The sequence below is a fragment of the Coturnix japonica genome, chromosome 10 (assembly GCF_054131305.1).
Source record: "Coturnix japonica strain WE chromosome 10, WE-NBRP24, whole genome shotgun sequence".
NCBI classification, from domain to species: Eukaryota; Metazoa; Chordata; class Aves; order Galliformes; family Phasianidae; genus Coturnix; species Coturnix japonica.
Genome location: NC_140672.1, coordinates 2857737 through 2875067, shown reverse-complemented (window position 1 = coordinate 2875067; position 17331 = coordinate 2857737). Strand labels below are relative to the sequence as shown.

The window sequence follows — 17331 nt, the reverse complement described above, 5'->3', positions numbered from 1 at the left end:
ATCCATCCCATCCCATCCCATCTGCCTGCTGCTGCTCCACCCTGCATCCTATCCGATTCCATCCCATCCCATCCCATCCCATCCCATCCCATCCCATCCATCCCATCCCATCCCATCCCATCCATCCCATCCCATCCCATCCCATCCCATCCCATCCCATCCCATCCCATCCCATCCCATCCCCTGCTCCTGCTCCATCCTGCTCCCCCCCCTCCTCCCTCCCCACGTCTCAGAACCACACACAGGTGCATCACGGCTGCTCCCTTTTGCAGCTCAAGCTGCTCTTCTCCCCCCTCTCCGGGTGCTGCTGCCAATCCAGAGTTTATTAGCATGCAATCTGCTCTCATCTGGGACGCTGCTGAAGGGGGGAGCTGACAAGCAGAGTGCAAACAAACAAACACACCGACTACAAAGCAAAGGAGCCGGGGATGCTCGGAAGGATCCTGGTTTGACGTGGATCCCCTTTAGGAGCCGCTTTGGGGCTGGGTGTGATCAGACACAGCTCAGCTCCCAGCAGCTGCAGCTGATGAGATGGGGGTTAATTAAGGGGAAGGGGCTGATTAAGGCTCATGAGATGGGGGTTAATTAAGGGGAAGGGGCTGATTAAGGCTCTGCTGGGTGGGTCAGGCCTGGTTCTTTTGTTATGCAGAGGGGGAAAGCTCTTTTGTTCTTGTTCAGGTTTAAATGTTAGCATTGTGCTGTGCAGGTTGCAATGCAATGCTGCCCAGTTGCAATGCTGCCCAGTTGCAATGCTGCCCAGTTGCAATGCTGCCCAGTTGCAATGCTGCCCAGTTGCAATGCTGCCCAGTTGCAATGCTGCCCAGTTGCAATGCTGCCCAGTTGCAATGCTGCCCAGTTGCAATGCTGCCCAGTTGCAATGCTGCTTGCAACCTGCCCAGTTCTTACTGCTAATCTATGCACCTTGAAGCTTTGCTTTTTGCTGTTTGCATGCAAAGCTTGCGTGCAATGTGTGCTTCTGGATTGGGGCAGCTGCTTGGATGTGCTGTGAGTGCAATGCTGGGGTGTGCAGGAAGCAGGAATGGAGCAGAACTGAGCAAATCCCCATGGGAGGGATTTAGGGATCAATAACCCAGAAAGCAAAGAGTTCAGCAAGGCTGGAATGTGCTGACAGGAGCAAAGCGAGGGTGCAATGAGACCAAAGGAGCAAAGGTCAGCAAGTGCAAAAGGGGCCGGAGATGGCGGCTGATGGGGCTTTGGGGGCTGCAAATGGCTGCAATAATGTGCACGAGGTTCCAGCGGGATGAGCTGCAGGAGCACGGGGTTAATGGGGCAGAAAGCAATCGGGGCCTTTGTAATGGGGCTGGAGGAGGAAGGGCTGCTGACCTGCGGGTCCTGGTGCTCTCTCAGCCTTGTGATGCTCCTTGCATGGAGCCAAAGGGGGTTATTGGGGTGGGAGGATGCATTTGTTCAGCCTGGTGATCATATGGGGCTGTGTGATGCTGGTGCAATGGGTGAGCACCCCTGTGCTGATGTGCAATGAGGGGCTCAGTGCAAAGCACCAAGTGTGGGTCTGAGTGCAGATATGGGGGTGGGAGGAGGATGTTCAGCTCAGGAATCATTGAACAGCAGCAGCAGAACCACAGGAGCAGCGTTAATTCAAAGCAGAACAGAGTCTGGGGTGCTCAGAGCTGGTGGAAAAGTGGATCTGCTGCTCCGTGATGGGCTCTAACTCAGTTACCTCCGATGCTGGTGCACGGACTCAACCTTGTTTTAAACCTCTTCCCAGCAGATGCTGTGCTGTGCAGCATCGGTGGTGCTTGCTCTGCTCCTGGTTTGCACAGTGATGAGTGTGGGTCGTTGCACTGCAGTTTGTTGCATTGCTTTGCACTGGATTAGGGTTAGGGTTGCATTGCATTCCACTGCATTGCTTTGCACTGGATTAGGGTTAGGGCTGCATTGCATTCTGTTGCATTGCTTTGCTCTGGATTAGGGTTAGGGTTGCATTGCATTCCACTGCATTGCTTTGCACTGGATTAAGGTTAGGGTTGCATTGCATTCCACTGCATTGCTTTGCACTGGATTAGGGTTAGGGTTGCATTGCATTGCATTGCACTGCCTTGCTTTGCACTGGATTAAGGTTAGGGCTGCATTGCATTCTGTTGCATTGCTTTGCACTGGGTTAAGGTTAGGGTTGCATTGCATTCCATTGCATTGCTTTGCACTGGATTATGGTTAGGGCTGCACTGCATTGCACTGCCTTGCTTTGCACTGGATTAAGGTTAGGGTTGCATTGCATTCCACTGCATTGCTCTGCACTGGATTAGGGTTGTTGCACTGCAGTCTGTTGCATTGCTCTGCACTGGGTTAGGGTTAGGGTTGCATTGCATTCTACTGCATTGCTTTGCACTGGATTAGGGTTAGGGCTGCATTGCAGTCTGTTGCATTGCATTGCAATGGCCTGCCTGGGGGCACAGAGCCCCCCCCGGTGTTCCCCTCACCCCCATGCCCCTCCTGCAGTGCTGCAGTTCCCAATGCTTTCTGCCCCATCCCTCCCTCCCAGCTCTTCCATCAGCCCACCCCCTCATTAACCCGCTCACCCCCCTTGCACTAATTACTCCTATTTATAACTGCCTGCTCTCACAGAGCCCCTGGCTGCCCCCCTGCCCTCCCCCCTTATCCCCCCCCTGCTGCTCTCACTGACACGGAGCTATTTTTACCCCTTTCCTCCTATAGATGCTCCTCTCCCTATTGCTGGCCTGGGATTTCGAGCAGCTCCATTGTCACCATCACCCCCCAGGGCCACTATCACAGCCCCACTGTGTCCCCATGGATGGGGCAATGACACACAGGGGGGTATGGGAGACAAGCACAGGTGAGATCCCAATGATGGGAGGCAATAAACCATCCCTCTGTTTTGCTGCCTGCAGCTTTGGATGGGGGTTGCTGCCTTGCAAAAGGGAAGCCTTGCTCTGAGCTCTGCCTTGATGCATCTCTGTGCCGTTCCAAGGTGAGTTCAGCTCTGCTGCTCCCTGTGTCTGCAATGTGGGTGATAAAGGGTTTGTGGGGGGGTCGGGGGTGTGCAAACCCTCTGCCAGCAGGACAGGTGTGGGGGGGTCCCCATAGGACCACTAGAATCCGTATAGGGTCTCAGCATCCCTATGGTGTCACCAGCATCCCTCCCCATAGGATCCAATGCATCCTTTCCCATAGGACCACCAGAATCCGTATAGGATCCCAGCATCCCTTTGGTGTCACCAGCATCCCTTCCCATAGGATCACCAAAAACCCCATAAGATCCCTCCCATAAGACCATCAGCACACCTATGGGGTCACCAGCAGCCCTCCCCATAGGATCCCATGTATCCCTCCCTAAAGGACCACCAGAAACCCTACAGGATCCCAGCATCCCTCCCTTAAGACCACCAGCATCCCTATGGGGTTACTAGCACATGTCCCCATAGGACCACCAGCACCCCTTCCCATAGGACCACTAGAATCTGTATAGGGTCCCAGCATCCCTATGGTGTCACCAGCATCCCTCTCCATAGGATCCCATGCATCCCTCCCCATAGGATCCCATGCATTCTTTCCCATAGGACCACTAGAATGCCTATGGGGTCCCAGCATCCCTATGGTATCACCAGCATCCCTCCCATAGGATCCCATGCATCCTTTCCCGTAGGACCACCAGAATCCATATAGGATCCCAGCATCCCTATGGAATCACCAGCATCCCTCCCCATAGAACCCCCAGCATCCCACCCCATAGGCCTTCCAGCATCCCCATACAGCCACCTGGGGTTTCTAACATGTGTCCCCATAGGACCACCAGCACCACTTCCAATAGGACCACCAGAATCCGTATAGGATCCCAGCATCCCTATGGTGTCACCAGCATCCCTCCCCATAGGATCCCATGCATCCCTCCCCATAGGATCCCATGCATCGTTTCCCATAGGACTACTAGAATGCCTATAGGATCCCAGCATCCCTATGGTGTCAGCAGCATCCCTCCCCATATGATCCCATGCATCCTTTCCCATAGGACCACCAGAATCCATATAGGAGCTCAGCATCCCTATGGAATCACCAGCATCCCTCCCCATAGAACCCTCAGCATTCCACCCCATAGGCCTTCCAGCATCCCCATACACCCACCTGCATCCCTGCCATGCATGGGGGTCTTATGGCCACGGTTGCTACCTGTGACCCCTCCCCACGTTGCTCCCCCCCATCCCCACACGTTGCTGGAGTGGTGGCAGAGCTGCACATTGCTCATTCCCGCTGCACACTGAAGCCATCTGGATGGCGTTGGCCCTTCTGCCACCCGGCGGAGGATTGTTAACACGAAGCATATGCTTTGTTTGAAATTAATAATCATTCGAGGCTCTCACCAGCTGCTGCTAATTGGCTCCATCCCCTTTCTCTGCCATAAACCCAGAGCAGCGGGGTGGAAATGCAAAGGGAGCAATGCAAACCCCTGGGAAAAGTGGGTGTTGTGCAGGGGATGGTGTGACACGGGTGGGACGTGAGCAGCTCCGTGCATCACAGCTGCAGGGTCTGCTGTGCATCCCATGCTCCGAGAAGCAGAGTCACTGGGCAACGCCATGCAGCAGCAGTGCCTGCTCTGCAGGTAAGGGGCTTTGCAAAGGGCATTGCATGTAGTTGGCATTGCATCTGCACAGTGTTGCATCTCCACAGCGTTGCACCTGAACCTTGCATCTGAAAAGCATTGCACCTGCACGGCGTTGCATCATTGCACCTGAACAGTGTTGCATCTGAGCAGCATTTTACCTGCACAGCATTATGTCTGAATAGTGTTGTACCTGCACAGCGTTGCAACTGAACAGTGTTGCATCTGAACAGCATTGCACCTGCACAGCATTACGTCTGAACAGCATTGCACCTGCACAGCGTTGCACCTGCACAGTGTTGCATCTGAACAGCATTTTACCTGCACAGCATTATGTCTGAACAGCATTGCACCTGCAGAGCATTGCACCTGCGCAGCGTTGCATCTGAACAGTGTTGCATCTGAAAAGCACTGCACCTGCACAGCGTTGCACCCGAACAGCTTTGCACCTTCATAGCTTTGCACCTGTATGGCGTTGCACCTGAACGGCATTGCACCTGCACAGCATTGCATCTGAACAGCACTGCACCCGCAAAGCATTGCACCTGCACCATAATGGCATTGCACTTGCACAGAAGGAGGAGAGAAAGCTGCTGTGGGATCTGAACCTGCAGCTCACAGGGGCCCATAGGGCTGCGCCCTCGGTTTGCCCACATCCCACTGAGATCCCATGGGATCAATGAGGGTCGGCCGCCCCGAGGCCATGGGATCAATGAGGAGTGAAGGAAATGCAGCCCGAGACGTGTGGTTTTACAGCTTCCTCCCCAAGAACGGCCGCGCTTTATGGACTGCTGGTAATTGCCAATTAATTGCACTGCAGCCGAGGGCAGGAAAGCAGCAACGCATCCTCCATATGAGATGGGCAGGTGAGAACAACCTCCTTTCCCCCCTTTTCTTCCATGCAATCCCTCCAGTGTTGTCTCAAGTCACCAAAAAGGGCTTTAACCCCCCAAAATCAGTCTGCAAAACCCACCTATTCCGTTATTCTCCCCCCCACCAACACACCTTGCCATCCCTCTTCCTATTCCCCACCCCAATGATGTGCCCATCAGACAGCAAACAGAACCCAGACCCCTCCATTAAGCAATTTTTATGAATGAAGGGCCCTGCCCCGCCTTGTCCAGGGGCTGATTGTCATAAATCCCAGCACTGATTACGGGTTTGTCAATTAGCACCTCTAATGCTGCCCCGTAATTGTATTAGGGACTCCGCGGCGCGACGCTAATGCAGTTTGCAGCTGCACTGTGGCGCCTGGGATTCAGGCAGTGCTGCAGAGAGAGCAGCACTAATATGGGGTGATGGCCATGGGGAGAGATGGGGGGGAATGGGGTGGGGGTCTTGGGGTTGGTTTGGGGTTTGGATCTCAGTTGGTTGGGTTGGGTTTGGGTTGGAGTTGATTTGAGGTTTGGATCTCGGTTGGTTGGGTTGGGGTTTCAGTTGTGTTGGGGTTGGGATGGGGTTTTGGTTGGATTGGGGTTGGGTTGGAGTTGGGGTTGTGTTGGGGTTTTGGTTGGGTTGGGTTGGGGTTGGGTTGGGCTTTGGATCTCGGTTGTTTGGATTGGGGTTTTGGTTGGATTTGGGTTAGATTTGGGTTGCGGTTGGGTTGGGGTTGGGGTTGGGTTGGGCTTTGGATCTCGGTTGTTTTGGGGTTTCAGCTGTGTTGGGGTTGGGTTGGGCTTTGGATCTCGGTTGGATTGGGGTTAGGGTTGGGTTGGAGTTGGGCTGCAGTTGGGGTCTCAGTTGGGCTTTGGATCTCGGTTGGGTTGTGGTTTCAGTTATGTTGGGGTTGGGATGGGGTTTTGGATGGATTGGGGTTGGGTTGCGGTTGGATTTGGGTTAGTTTGGAGCAAAGTTTGGATCTCAGTAGGTTGGATTAGGTTTGGGTTTCAGCTGGGTTGGGGCTGAGATGGGATTTTGGTTGGACTAGGGCTGGGTTTGGGGTTGGGCTGGAGTTGGGTTGCAGTTGGGGTTGGGTTGGGGTTTGGATCTTGGCTGTTTGGATTGGGGTTTTGGATGGATTGGGTTTGGGTTGTGTTGGTTTGGGGTCTGGATCTCAGTTGGTTGGGTTGGAGTTTTGGTTGGGCTGGGATGGGGTTTGGGTTGGGCTGGGATGGGGTTTTTGTTGGATTGGGGTTGGGGTTTGGGTCTGATTTTTGATTTGAGCTGTTTGGGTTTGCATTTGGCTTTGGCACCGAGTTCTGATTTGTGCTCTTTGGGTTTGAGTTTTGATTTGAGTCTGGATTTGGGTTTGGCTTTGGGTTTAAGTTGGGATTTGAGCTTTGATTCATTTGGATTTGGGTTATTTGGGTTTGGATTTGAGTTTGGGTTTGTGTTACTTGGGTTTGAGTTTTGATTTGCGTTACTTAGGTCTGGATTCGGATTTAGGTTTGAGTTTGGATTTAGGTTTGGCTTTGAACTTGAGTTGTGGTTTGAGTTATTTGAGTTTGGCCTTGGATTTGTGTGATTTGGATTTGAATTTGAGTTCAGATTTGGATACGGGTTGTGGTTATTCGGGTTTGGTTTGGCTTTGGATTTGGTCTTGCACTTCTATTTGGGTTCGGATTTGGCTTTGGGTTTTGGTTGTTTGGATTGGGGTTTGGGTTTGCCCTCCCCTTTGGGGTGGGACATCGCTGGAGGCAGCAACCCTTAAATCTCCCCCCAAATCTCTGTTGTGATTAGCTGTGCTCCTTAATGATTTATAATCAGCATAACACAATCACGACAACGGCTCCCTAATCAGATTACACCGCTCTCCATTTGTCTGAGGCTTTGTGCTCTAATCTCTTCCCTCCTCTCTCTGCCATCGATTTGTGTTTCCTCATCTCATGCTCCACACACTCCCATGCTGAGCATTGCAAGAGGCTTTTCCAGCCTTTTTCTGGGCATTTCCAGCCTTTACATCCCCCTTTTCTGAGCTTTCCATCCCAGCTCACATCTCATTTTCCACCCAAAAGGAGGAAGGAGTAAACCAGAGAGGTAGGAATCCAACCAACCCCTATGCAAAGTGATGAGCAGCTCCCTCATTAACCCAGCCCAAATCCCATCACACTCATAGGATACCAGAGTCCAAAGGTGTTACCACTCCTCTTAACCAAGAGGCCGCAGGCAACGCAATGGGATTGGGAGAGGACTGTGTTAACAGCCATTAATAATAAATAACAGCCATAATGAGCTCTAATTAATTTGGTCACACGTTGAAAATCGTTTCCTTATTTCTTTTTAAGCTTATAGGGTTTTCTGTACCGGAGCATCCCTGTTCTCAGCCCCTTCCATTCAACATGTGATAGATGGATTGATACGCAGCTTTAATCAGTGTAATATAGAAAGCACTTAATTTGCCTTATTAAAAGTCTGCACTTTGGATTTTCAGGCTTCAGGAAATTAACTCAAGCACCTCACCATTTATTTGATTGAGTGAGAGCGAGCATAAATAATTCATGGCTTTTGCTTTGCTTTGGGTGGAAGAGCTGTAGGGGTGATGGGGAACGATCCTCATTGCAGGGACATGGCAGGGAGCAACAGAGCGACCTGTATGGGGTGCAATGTGCATCCCTGCAGCGTGCACTGCTTGCAAGCTGGCCCTTGTAGCATGCAACGTGCAACCTCAGAGCTGTGCATTGCTGCCACTACGGCTTGCTTTGCCTTGGTCCTTACGCTGTGCATTGTGCATGGGATGGAGATGGGTTGGGGATGTTCACCACCACCCAGCTCTTACATTGAGGGATGTGCACCCCTGGGTCCTCCACCTTTTTGCTGTGGGTCCCTTTGGGATGATGCTTTGCCAGGTTCTGGGTTGCACCGTGCCCTGCTCCTGAGCCTGGCAGTGCTGACCCCATAGTGTGGGTGTGCAGTGCCCTCCAGCGGCCGCAGCTGTCCAGATGTGCACAGCTGGCCATGGTCTCTCATTGCTTGTTCCTCTTCTTGGCTAATTGGAACACCACGTTGTCGTACTCGGTGTCCTCGAGCCACTCCTTGCCCTGTTGCATTGATGGGACGTTTCTCTTGGGCACGGCGTAGTCGTCCCGCTGTGGGTTGTAGGGATATTGGTGCCCCAAAGGCTCCTCGGGGGCTGCCTGCAGCCTCCACGCTTCGCCCTTCACCTCCTGGGGCTCATCGTAGACAGTGTGGATGCTCACGCCCTCAGGCTCATCATAGATGTGCTCCGGTTTAACACGGGGACGAGGCAACGGAGGATGCCCACCTGCCTCTTGGATGCTGTCATACAATGGGTCTGGAGCATCAGCAGGACCATGGAGGATGCTCCCGAATTTACCGACCATCAGCGACTTGGCGATGGTATCAAAGGGGACGGCGTACTCCATTTCACCCATAGCATCCCCCCTCGTGCCCTTCTCTGGGGCTTTGGGCCCGGCCAATGGGGTGTTGTGGGTCAGGGGGCTGCAGGGTTGGCTGTAGATGCTCTTAGCGTGGTGTTCCTCCTGAACCCGCTCGGGGAGCTGGGTTTGTTGGTGTGGCCTTGTGCCTTCGTCCCCATTGCCGCCCCGTTCCCGCTGCATGGCGATGGCTGATTCGATCACCTGGAAGATCTCGTTGCCTTGTCTGGTCTCGAACTCAAAGTTCCCTTCACCTGAGGCACAACGTCGGCCGGCCTCAAAGGAGAAGGTCACCTGGAGGAGGGGAACAGCAATGTCCCTCAAGGAGAAGGGAGAGGTGGAGATTGGGGGACGTGGTGAGTGGGCACCATGGGGATGGGGATGGGTTGGGGATGGGGATGGGTTGGGGATGGAGATGGGTTGGGGATGGGATGGGGTTGGGATGGAGATGGGTTGGGGTTGGGGATGGGTTGGGGATGGGTTGGTTGGACTCGGTGATCTCGGTGGTCTTTTCCGACCTCAGTCATCCTGTGGATCAACAGTTGGATATGATGATCCTAAAGGGCTTTTCCAACCTTGATGACTCTATGGGGACTGTGAGGATGGGTCAGCAGTTGACTTGATGACCATAGTGGTCATTTCCAACCTTAATGACCCTATGGACATGGTAGGGATGGGTCAGCAGTTGACTTGGTGACCATAGTGGTCATTTCCAACCTTAGTGACTCTATAGGCACCATGGGGATGGGTCAACAGTTGACTTGATGACCTTAGTGGTCATTTCCAACCTTAATGACCCTATGGACACTACGGGGATACCAACAGTTGACATGATGACCATAGTGGTCTTTTCCAACCTCAACAACTCTATGAGCACAGTGGGGATGGGATGACAGACTTGACGACCCCGGAGGTCATCTCCAACCCCAATGACTTTATGATGCTATGATTCCCACCACCCCCCGCCCACCATAATCCCACCCTTTGAGCGCCCCCTTTACCTTGTCCCTCCCGAAGCGCCTGAGGAAGCGGTAGGGCCAGCTGTAAAGGACATCCCTGCTCTGCACACCCCGCAGCTCCAAGGCTTCCTCTCCTGCCCTCAACACAAAGCGGCCCCGCAGGCGGCAGCGCTCCGAGGACTCGGTGGCCCTCAACGTCACCTCGAAGTCTTGCTCCACTCCTGGGGGTGGAATGAGGAGGAAAGGGAGGGGGGGGATTATAGGGAGCCCCATAAGGGAAGCGGTGTCTGGCTGATAAAGGCAAAACCCGCAGTGAAACCCAGCCCAGCCAAACCACAGAGCAGGAAAAGCACCCAAAGGCCATTTCTGGATGTTGTGCTGCCTGCAGGATGCTGCTCACCCCCACACACGGCCCCCTCCCCACACACAGATACTTGCCTTTGCCCCTGGAGCTGTACAGGGAGTTTTCAGCCATGGAGAAGTCGCCGTCAGAGCTCAGCTGTCTGTCCTTCCCCACTGCCTGCTCCTCCTGGCTCCTCTGCAAGGAAAGGGTAAGGGCTGAGCCACGGCTCCCACCCATCTATACCCCAAAGGGACCCAGCAGACCTCACAACCCGGTTAACCCATCCATCTGTATCCCAGTTTGATCCTGCCCACCCCACAGCCCAGTTATCCCATCCATACCCTGCATGGATCCATCCCCTATACCTTACTTATCCCATCCATCCATACCCCAGTTGGTCCCATCCATACCCCAAATGAACCCAACCATACCCCAAATCGACCCAACCATACCCCAAATGGACCCAGCATCCCCTTTGCCCTGCTTATTTCATCCATCCATAACCCAAATGGACCCAACCATACCCCAAATCGACCCAGCATCCCCCTTTGCCCTGGTTATCCCATCCATCCATACCCCAGATTAACCCAACCATACCTCAAATGAACCCAACCATACCCCAAATGGACCCAGCATCCCCCATGCCATGGTTATCCCATCCATCCATACCTCAAATGGACCCAACCATACCATATATGAACCCAACATCCCCTATGCCCTGCTTATCCCATCCACCCACACCCCAAATGGACCCATCCATACCCCAAATGGACCCAGCATCCCCTATTCCATGGTTATCCCATCCATTCCTACCCCAAATGGACCCATCCATACCCCAAACAGACCCACCACCCAACACCCCAATATCCCACCCATCCACTCCCCCACCCCATAGCTCTCACCGGGAACGCCAGCTGGCACAGCCTCCTCACCCACCCCTCCGCCTCTCCCCCTTCAGCCGCCAGCAGATAACGCTTCTCGGTGGTCTCCAATAGGAACGGGGCCGTAGCTCGGGGGCATCCAGCCTCGCCCCCCGCTTCGGCCACATGGACACAGTCACTCAGCTTCACCAGCCGCCGGCTGCTCTCACCCTTCCGTGGTTTATCTGCGCTCTCAAAGAACTCCAGGCGGGCGGTGGAACAAGGGGTTTCCCGGTACAGGACGGCCCAATATTTCTTCCATTTCTGATATGGCATAAGGCAGCAATGGGGAGGATGGAGGGGGAGATATGGGGAGGATGGAGGGGGGGAGATGGGGAGGATGGAGGGGGAAATAGCGAGGATGGAGGGGGGGAGATGGGGAGGATGGAGGGGGAGATGGGGAGGATGGAGGGGGAAATAGGGAGGATGGAGGGGGAGAGATGGGGAGGATGGAGGGGGAAATAGGGAGGATGGAGGGAGAAGTGGGGAGGATGGAGGGGGAGATGGGGAGGATGGAGGGGGAGAGATGGGGAGGATGGAGGGGGAGAGATGGGGAGGATGGAGGGGGGGAGATGGGGAGGATGGAGGGGGGGAAATGGGGAGGATGGAGGGGGGAGATGGGGAGGATGGAGGGGGGAGATGGGGAGGATGGAGGGGGGAGATGGGGAGGATGGAGGGGGGGAGATGGGGAGGATGGAGGGGGGGAGATGGGGAGGATGGAGGGGGGGAGATGGGGAGGATGGAGGGGGGGAGAGGGGGAGGATGGAGGGGGGGAGAGGGGGAGGATGGAGGTGGAGAGAGGGGGAGGATAGAGGGGGAGATGGGGAGGATGGAGGGGGAGATGGGGAGGATGGAGGGGGAGAGATAGGGAGGATGGAGGGGGAGAGATGGGGAGGATGGAGGGGGGGAGATGGGGAGGATGGAGGGGGGGAGATGGGGAGGATGGAGGGGGGGAGATGGGGAGGATGGAGGGGGGGAGAGGGGGAGGATGGAGGGGGGGAGATGGGGAGGATGGAGGGGGGGAGATGGGGAGGATGGAGGGGGGGAGATGGGGAGGATGGAGGGGGAGAGATGGGGAGGATGGAGGGGGGGAGATGGGGAGGATGGAGGGGGGGAGATGGGGAGGATGGAGGGGGGGAGATGGGGAGGATGGAGGGGGAGAGATGGGGAGGATGGAGGGGGGGAGATGGGGAGGATGGAGGGGGGGAGATGGGGAGGATGGAGGGGGAGAGATGGGGAGGATGGAGGGGGGGAGATGGGGAGGATGGAGGGGGGGAGATGGGGAGGATGGAGGGGGAGAGATGGGGAGGATGGAGGGGGAGAGATGGGGAGGATGGAGGGGGAAGTGGGGAGGATGGAAACCCCTTATCCATGGTGTCCCCCAACATATTGCATCCCTTTGCCCATGGAAACCCCTTATCCATTGTAAACCCTAACCTATGGCACCTCCTGCTCATGGGAACCCCTTATGCATGGCATCCCCCAACCTATGGCATCCCCTTGCCCATTGAAACCCCTTATCTATTGTAAACCCCAACCTATGGCACCCCCATGCCCATAGAATCCCCTTATCCATGGCATCCCCTTACGGCATCCACTTCCCCATGGCATTCCCCTGCCCATTGCACCCCTCTTATCCCTTATCTCTTCTCCTTATCTTGCAGGCAGAGCAACTCATTGCATCCTGCACAGGGAAGCGTGCAACCCCAGAGGAAGTTTTGCACCAAACACAGGGGCTGCAAGTGGAACCTGCGGGACGCAGCAGCCAAATGGCTGCACCTTTTGCATGCTCCAGATGCAACCCATTTGCTTTGCAGCCCCCTCTGGGTGCTGGACGTCTCCTCCCTCCTTGCACAAGAGCAGCAGCCCTCGTCACCGAACTGCAGCATGCTCTGAAGCAACAGTGCAAGGGGGGGTTGCATCACTTTGTGCATGACCCCATCCTGCTGCACTGAGCTGCAATGGGGCTCTGGTTGCTCTGCATGTCGCATCCCAGCACTGAATCCTCTTCATGTTGCATCCCAACACTGAATCCTCCACCTTAAGGTGCTGCACATCCCGTTGCATGCAGCCCCCCCATGCAACCCCCATGCAACCCTAGCAGGAAGCAGCCCCATGCAGCACCCTCACCTTGCCGAAGGTCTGTTGCAGCTGCAGGTGCAGCACGCCCTGCTTCACCACCGCCTCCTCCATCCTGCAGCCCGGTGCATCCATCTGCAGCTGCCCCCCTGTCACCCAGTGTCCCCAGTCTGCACCGACGCCACGTGATGTGCGGTTGGGTGCTGCTGTTTCCTCCCCCCTGCTGCGCTTCCTGCCTTGGTTTTGTTACCATAAAGGGTGCACGGCTGCATGCAGGGCCCTGAGCAGCTGCTGGGGTGGGAATGGGGACATGCAGAAATGGGGGGTTGGGGTTTGGCCCATCTGCAGTGTGATGCTGCATGGGTCTGTACTGCAAGGTGCATGGCATGGGGTGGAAGTGAGCAGCAATAGCACCCATGCACACTTATGGTGCATGTGGGACATGCAGCCCTGTGTGCATTGCAGCACCGTGTGTGTCAGTGCATGCAGGGAATGCAGCCCTCTGGGTGTGCAGGTAATGCAGCATGTGAAGGGTGCATGCCTTGGTGCATGCAAAGCATCTGTTGGTGCATGACAAGCATTGCAGCCCTTGTTGCATGGAAGGGATGCATTCTTCAGTGCATGCAAAGCACTGCATTGCTTAGTGCTCGTAGCAAGCACATCCATTCATGCATGCATTGCACCTCAGCGCACAGTGCATGCACTGGATCCTTTGTTGCTTGCAGGGAATGCAAAGCACTGCATCTGTTCAGCTCATGCTGAAGAGCACTGCAGCTGTTGTTGCATGCAGGGGATGCATTCTTCAGTGCATGCAAAGCACCACATTGCTTAGTGCTCATAGGAAGTAGTTAATGCTCAGTGCATGCACGGGATCCTTTGGTGCTTGCAGGGAATGCAAAGCACTGCATCCCTTGCTGCATGCAGCCCTTCAGCTCATGCTGAAGAGCATTGCAGCCCTTGTTGCATGCAGGGGGTGCATTCTTCAGTGCATGCAAAGCACTGCATTGCTTAGTGCTCGTAGGAAGCACAACCATTATTGCATGCATTGCATTCCCTGCAAGCACCAAAGGATCCAAAGCACTGCGTCCCTTGATGCACACAGCCCTTGTTGCGTGGAAGGGATGCATTCGTCAGTGCATGCAAAGCACCACATTGCTTAGTGCTCGTAGGAAGCACAACCATTATTGCATGCATTGCATTCCCTGCAAGCACCAAAGGATCCAAAGCACTGCGTCCCTTGATGCACACAGCCCTTGTTGCGTGGAAGGGATGCATTCGTCAGTGCATGCAAAGCACCACATTGCTTAGTGCTCGTAGGAAGCACATCCATTATTGCATGCATTGCATGCATTGCAGCTCCGTGCACGCATCGGCCTCGGGCCACGCGGGGGCAGCAAACCCTGCACAGAACTTAAGCACGGAGGGGATGCACACACAGCAAACCCCCTCCCCGTGCTTTGAGCATCAATTTGGGGGCGGTGGGAGCGGTGGGGGGGCATGGGGGGAGGCGAGGAGCAAGGGAGGAACACGAGGGGGCAAAAAGGGTGCGCGGCCCCTTTAAGAGCGATGTCAACAAAGCGCGCCCCTCCCTCCGCGTCGCACCGGCGTCGTGACGTCATTACGTTGGGGCGTGCGTCGGGGTGGGCGTGGCTAAAGGGGTGGGTGGGTGTGAACGGCGCATGCGCGTTGAGGCGGGAGGGCGCGCCGCGCATGCGCATTGAGGCGGCGGCGCTGGTGGCTGAGGAAGAGGTTGTGGGGGGGGGCGCGTGCCGGGCCCGGCGGAGGCGGAGGGAGCGGAGCATGAATGGAGCAAAATGGCGGATCATGTGCAGGTCAGGGGGGGGGAAATGGGCTGGGGGGGGGTCGGGGAGGGTCCCTGTGGTGTTTGTGGGCCTCACCGAGCACCAAGGACGGGCCGAGGGGTGGTTGAGGCCTAGCGCGGCCTGCTCCAGGCGGGTAGGCCGCGGCGGGGCCTGGGGTTGGAGGTGGGTTGTGGGGGGGGGATGGATCGCGGCCTGTAACGTGGGTTGGGGCCGGAGCTGCCGGAGCTGCGTTATTTATATGGGGTGGGTGAGAAACGGGGACTGAGCGAGAGGGGAACGAGCAGCGGGGACGGGGGGAACGAGGAGTGGGGATTGAGGGGGGGGGTCACGGCGGGGTGTCAGGGTTGGTCGTGTTATATGTACTCAGTACCGTTATCCTACACTCAGTCCCATTATCCTACACTCAGTCCCGTTATCCTGCAGTCAGTCCTGTTGTCCTGCAGTTTCTTAGGTTATCCACATTATCCTGCATTCATTCACGTTATCCTGCACTCAGTCCCATTATCCTGCAGCTTCTCACGTTATCCTACACTCAGTCCTGTTATCTGTTGCCTTGTATAACCTGCACTCAGTCCCGTTATCCTGCATTCATTCACATTATCCTGCAGTTTCTTAGGTTATCCTGTAGCTTCTCACATTATCCTACACTCAGACCCATTATCCTGTATTCATTCACATTATCCTACACTCAGACCTGTTATCCTGCACTCAGTCCCATTATCCTGCACTCAGACCCATTGTCCTGCAGTTTTAGGTTATCCTGCTTCTCACGTTATCCTACACTCAATCCCATTATCCCACACTCAGTCCATTATCCTGTATTCATCCCATTATCCTACACTCAGTCCCATTATCCTGCACTCAGTCCCGTTATCCTGTATTCATTCCCATTATCCTACACTCAGTCCCGTTATCCCACACTCAGTCCCGTTATCCCACACTCAGTCCCGTTATCCCACACTCAGTCCCGTTATCCTACACTCAGTCCCGTTATCCTACACTCAGTCCCATTATCCTACACTCAGTCCCGTTATCCTACACTCAGTCCCATTATCCTGCACTCAGTCCCATTATCCTGTATTCATTCATATTATCCTACACTCAGTCCCATTATCCTCCATTCATTCCCATTATCCTACATTCATTCCCGTTATCCCACACTCGATCCCATTCTCAGTTTGCCAAATGAATTCCGTATTTATTTGCTGTGCCGTTCGACTCGAGAGCTGCAGAAGGAGCCGCCGTTGTGGCTTTAATTCTGCCCTCCCGCTTTGCTTTGTTAAATATTGCATTGAGCAAGTGCAAATCGCTGCCGTCCTAACGGGGTTGGCAGCTCCGTGGGTTAAAGTTTAACGTTGAGGAGGGAGATGTTGCACTCAGAGCAGAGTTGATTTGCAGATGCACTTGGATGTGCAAATGCAGCCTGATGTGGTTGCATGGGTTAAACAGAGCTGGAGTTGCTCTGCATCCCGGCTGTGTTTGCTTTGCTTTGCTTTGCATGCTGTTGATGGTGTCTTTCTTCTCTCTGCTCCAGGTGCAGCAGCTCTGCAGAGCCTCGTGTAGTTCCCTTTGCAACACTGAGGTTCCCTTCAATGCAAACTCTGGATGCGTTGTGCCTGGAGCAAGCAGTGCTTTGTGTGCATAGGTTGAGTTTAGGGTGAGAGATGCTCCCATCTGCTCACACTCCTGCTCAGCACAGTTGGGTTTGATGAACTTAAATGATTCTATGGGCTGAGCAAAGCTGTGCAGCTCCCACATCAACCCCTGTGCATTGAGCTCGCACTGAGTTACCCCCTGTCACATGGAATAATGGGGAGAGCTGGTTCATTACGTGCTGGCTGTTGGGAGCTGTGCAGTGTTCCCATGGTTTGTGAGGGCTTTGCTTTGGGTGTTGTGTGCTGGTAACCCGGGGGTTCATTGGGTTGTTGGTAGCTGATGTGGGTTGTGCATGGTGGGCACATAGAGCCATAACAGAGGTTATTTGCAGGGCAATAAGGAAGGTGAGTTTGTAGAGCTGAAGGTGTTACAGCCTCATAGTGCTTTAGAAGCTGGAAGGTGAGTTTGTAAAGCTGTAATGAAGGTGTTACAGCCTCGTAGTGCTTTGGAAGCTGGAGGTGATGCAGACTGTGATGCCTTTTAGCTGCAGCTGGGTGCCGTGCTCCTCATGTGCAGCACTAAAGGAGGAGCTGCTCAGTGTCTGCCCCTGAAGCTGCAGTGATGCTGAGGCAGCAGCTGTGCAAATCAGGTGCTGTGATATGAAGAGCCCTGCATCCTCCAAT

At 54.7% G+C, this 17331-nt stretch overlaps 2 protein-coding genes and 2 long non-coding RNA genes across 8 annotated transcripts in view; 3 read left to right on the top strand and 1 right to left on the bottom strand.

The window, feature by feature from the left end:
* Nucleotides 1-1023: 1023 nt before the first annotated feature.
* Nucleotides 1024-7975, top strand: LOC146759134 (uncharacterized). Of its 4 annotated transcripts, none has more exons than XR_014932356.1 (4): nt 1024-1350; nt 2889-2968; nt 5351-5460; nt 7819-7975. It is a non-coding gene; the product is annotated as an uncharacterized LOC146759134 (long non-coding RNA). The 4 variants fall into 4 exon arrangements; XR_014932353.1 differs by lacking the exon at nt 7819-7975 and adding an exon at nt 7549-7795; XR_014932355.1 differs by lacking the exons at nt 1024-1350; nt 2889-2968 and having other exon boundaries at nt 4639-5460.
* DOK2 (docking protein 2) lies at nt 7796-14628 on the bottom strand. Its single transcript, XM_015883179.3, has 5 exons — nt 13281-14628; nt 11133-11414; nt 10326-10425; nt 9930-10108; nt 7796-9222 (listed from the first exon to the last, which is right to left on the bottom strand). Exons 1-5 carry the CDS (start codon nt 13362-13364, stop codon nt 8497-8499), a joined length of 1371 nt encoding a protein of 456 aa, XP_015738665.2. The 5' UTR covers nt 13365-14628; the 3' UTR covers nt 7796-8496.
* Nucleotides 10316-12958, top strand: LOC107323790 (uncharacterized). The gene is made up of 3 exons (XR_004309507.2): nt 10316-10438; nt 11189-11384; nt 12815-12958. It is a non-coding gene; the product is annotated as an uncharacterized LOC107323790 (long non-coding RNA).
* A 320-nt stretch (nt 14629-14948) lies between the features above and the next one.
* The window catches only part of XPO7 (exportin 7), a 34161-nt gene continuing 31778 nt past the window's right edge, over nt 14949-17331 (top strand). For both annotated transcript variants that reach the window (XM_085510476.1, XM_085510475.1), the window contains exon 1: nt 14949-15061. In XM_085510476.1, coding sequence (XP_085366602.1) covers nt 15044-15061 — 18 coding nt within the window. In that variant the 5' untranslated portion in view covers nt 14949-15043. The remainder of the gene's footprint in view (nt 15062-17331) is intronic.

Bases quoted from the DNA above. Each gene is read 5' to 3' on its own strand.
- DOK2 (XM_015883179.3), bottom strand. From the start codon at position 13,364: ATGGATGCACCGGGCTGCAGGATGGAGGAGGCGGTGGTGAAGCAGGGC. The intron at 11,415-13,280 runs GTGAGGGTGCTG...ATGCCATATCAG, and splicing joins TGCAACAGACCTTCGGCAAG to AAATGGAAGAAATATTGGGC. The intron at 10,109-10,325 runs GCAAGTATCTGT...TTCCACCCCCAG, and splicing joins GTACAGCTCCAGGGGCAAAG to GAGTGGAGCAAGACTTCGAG.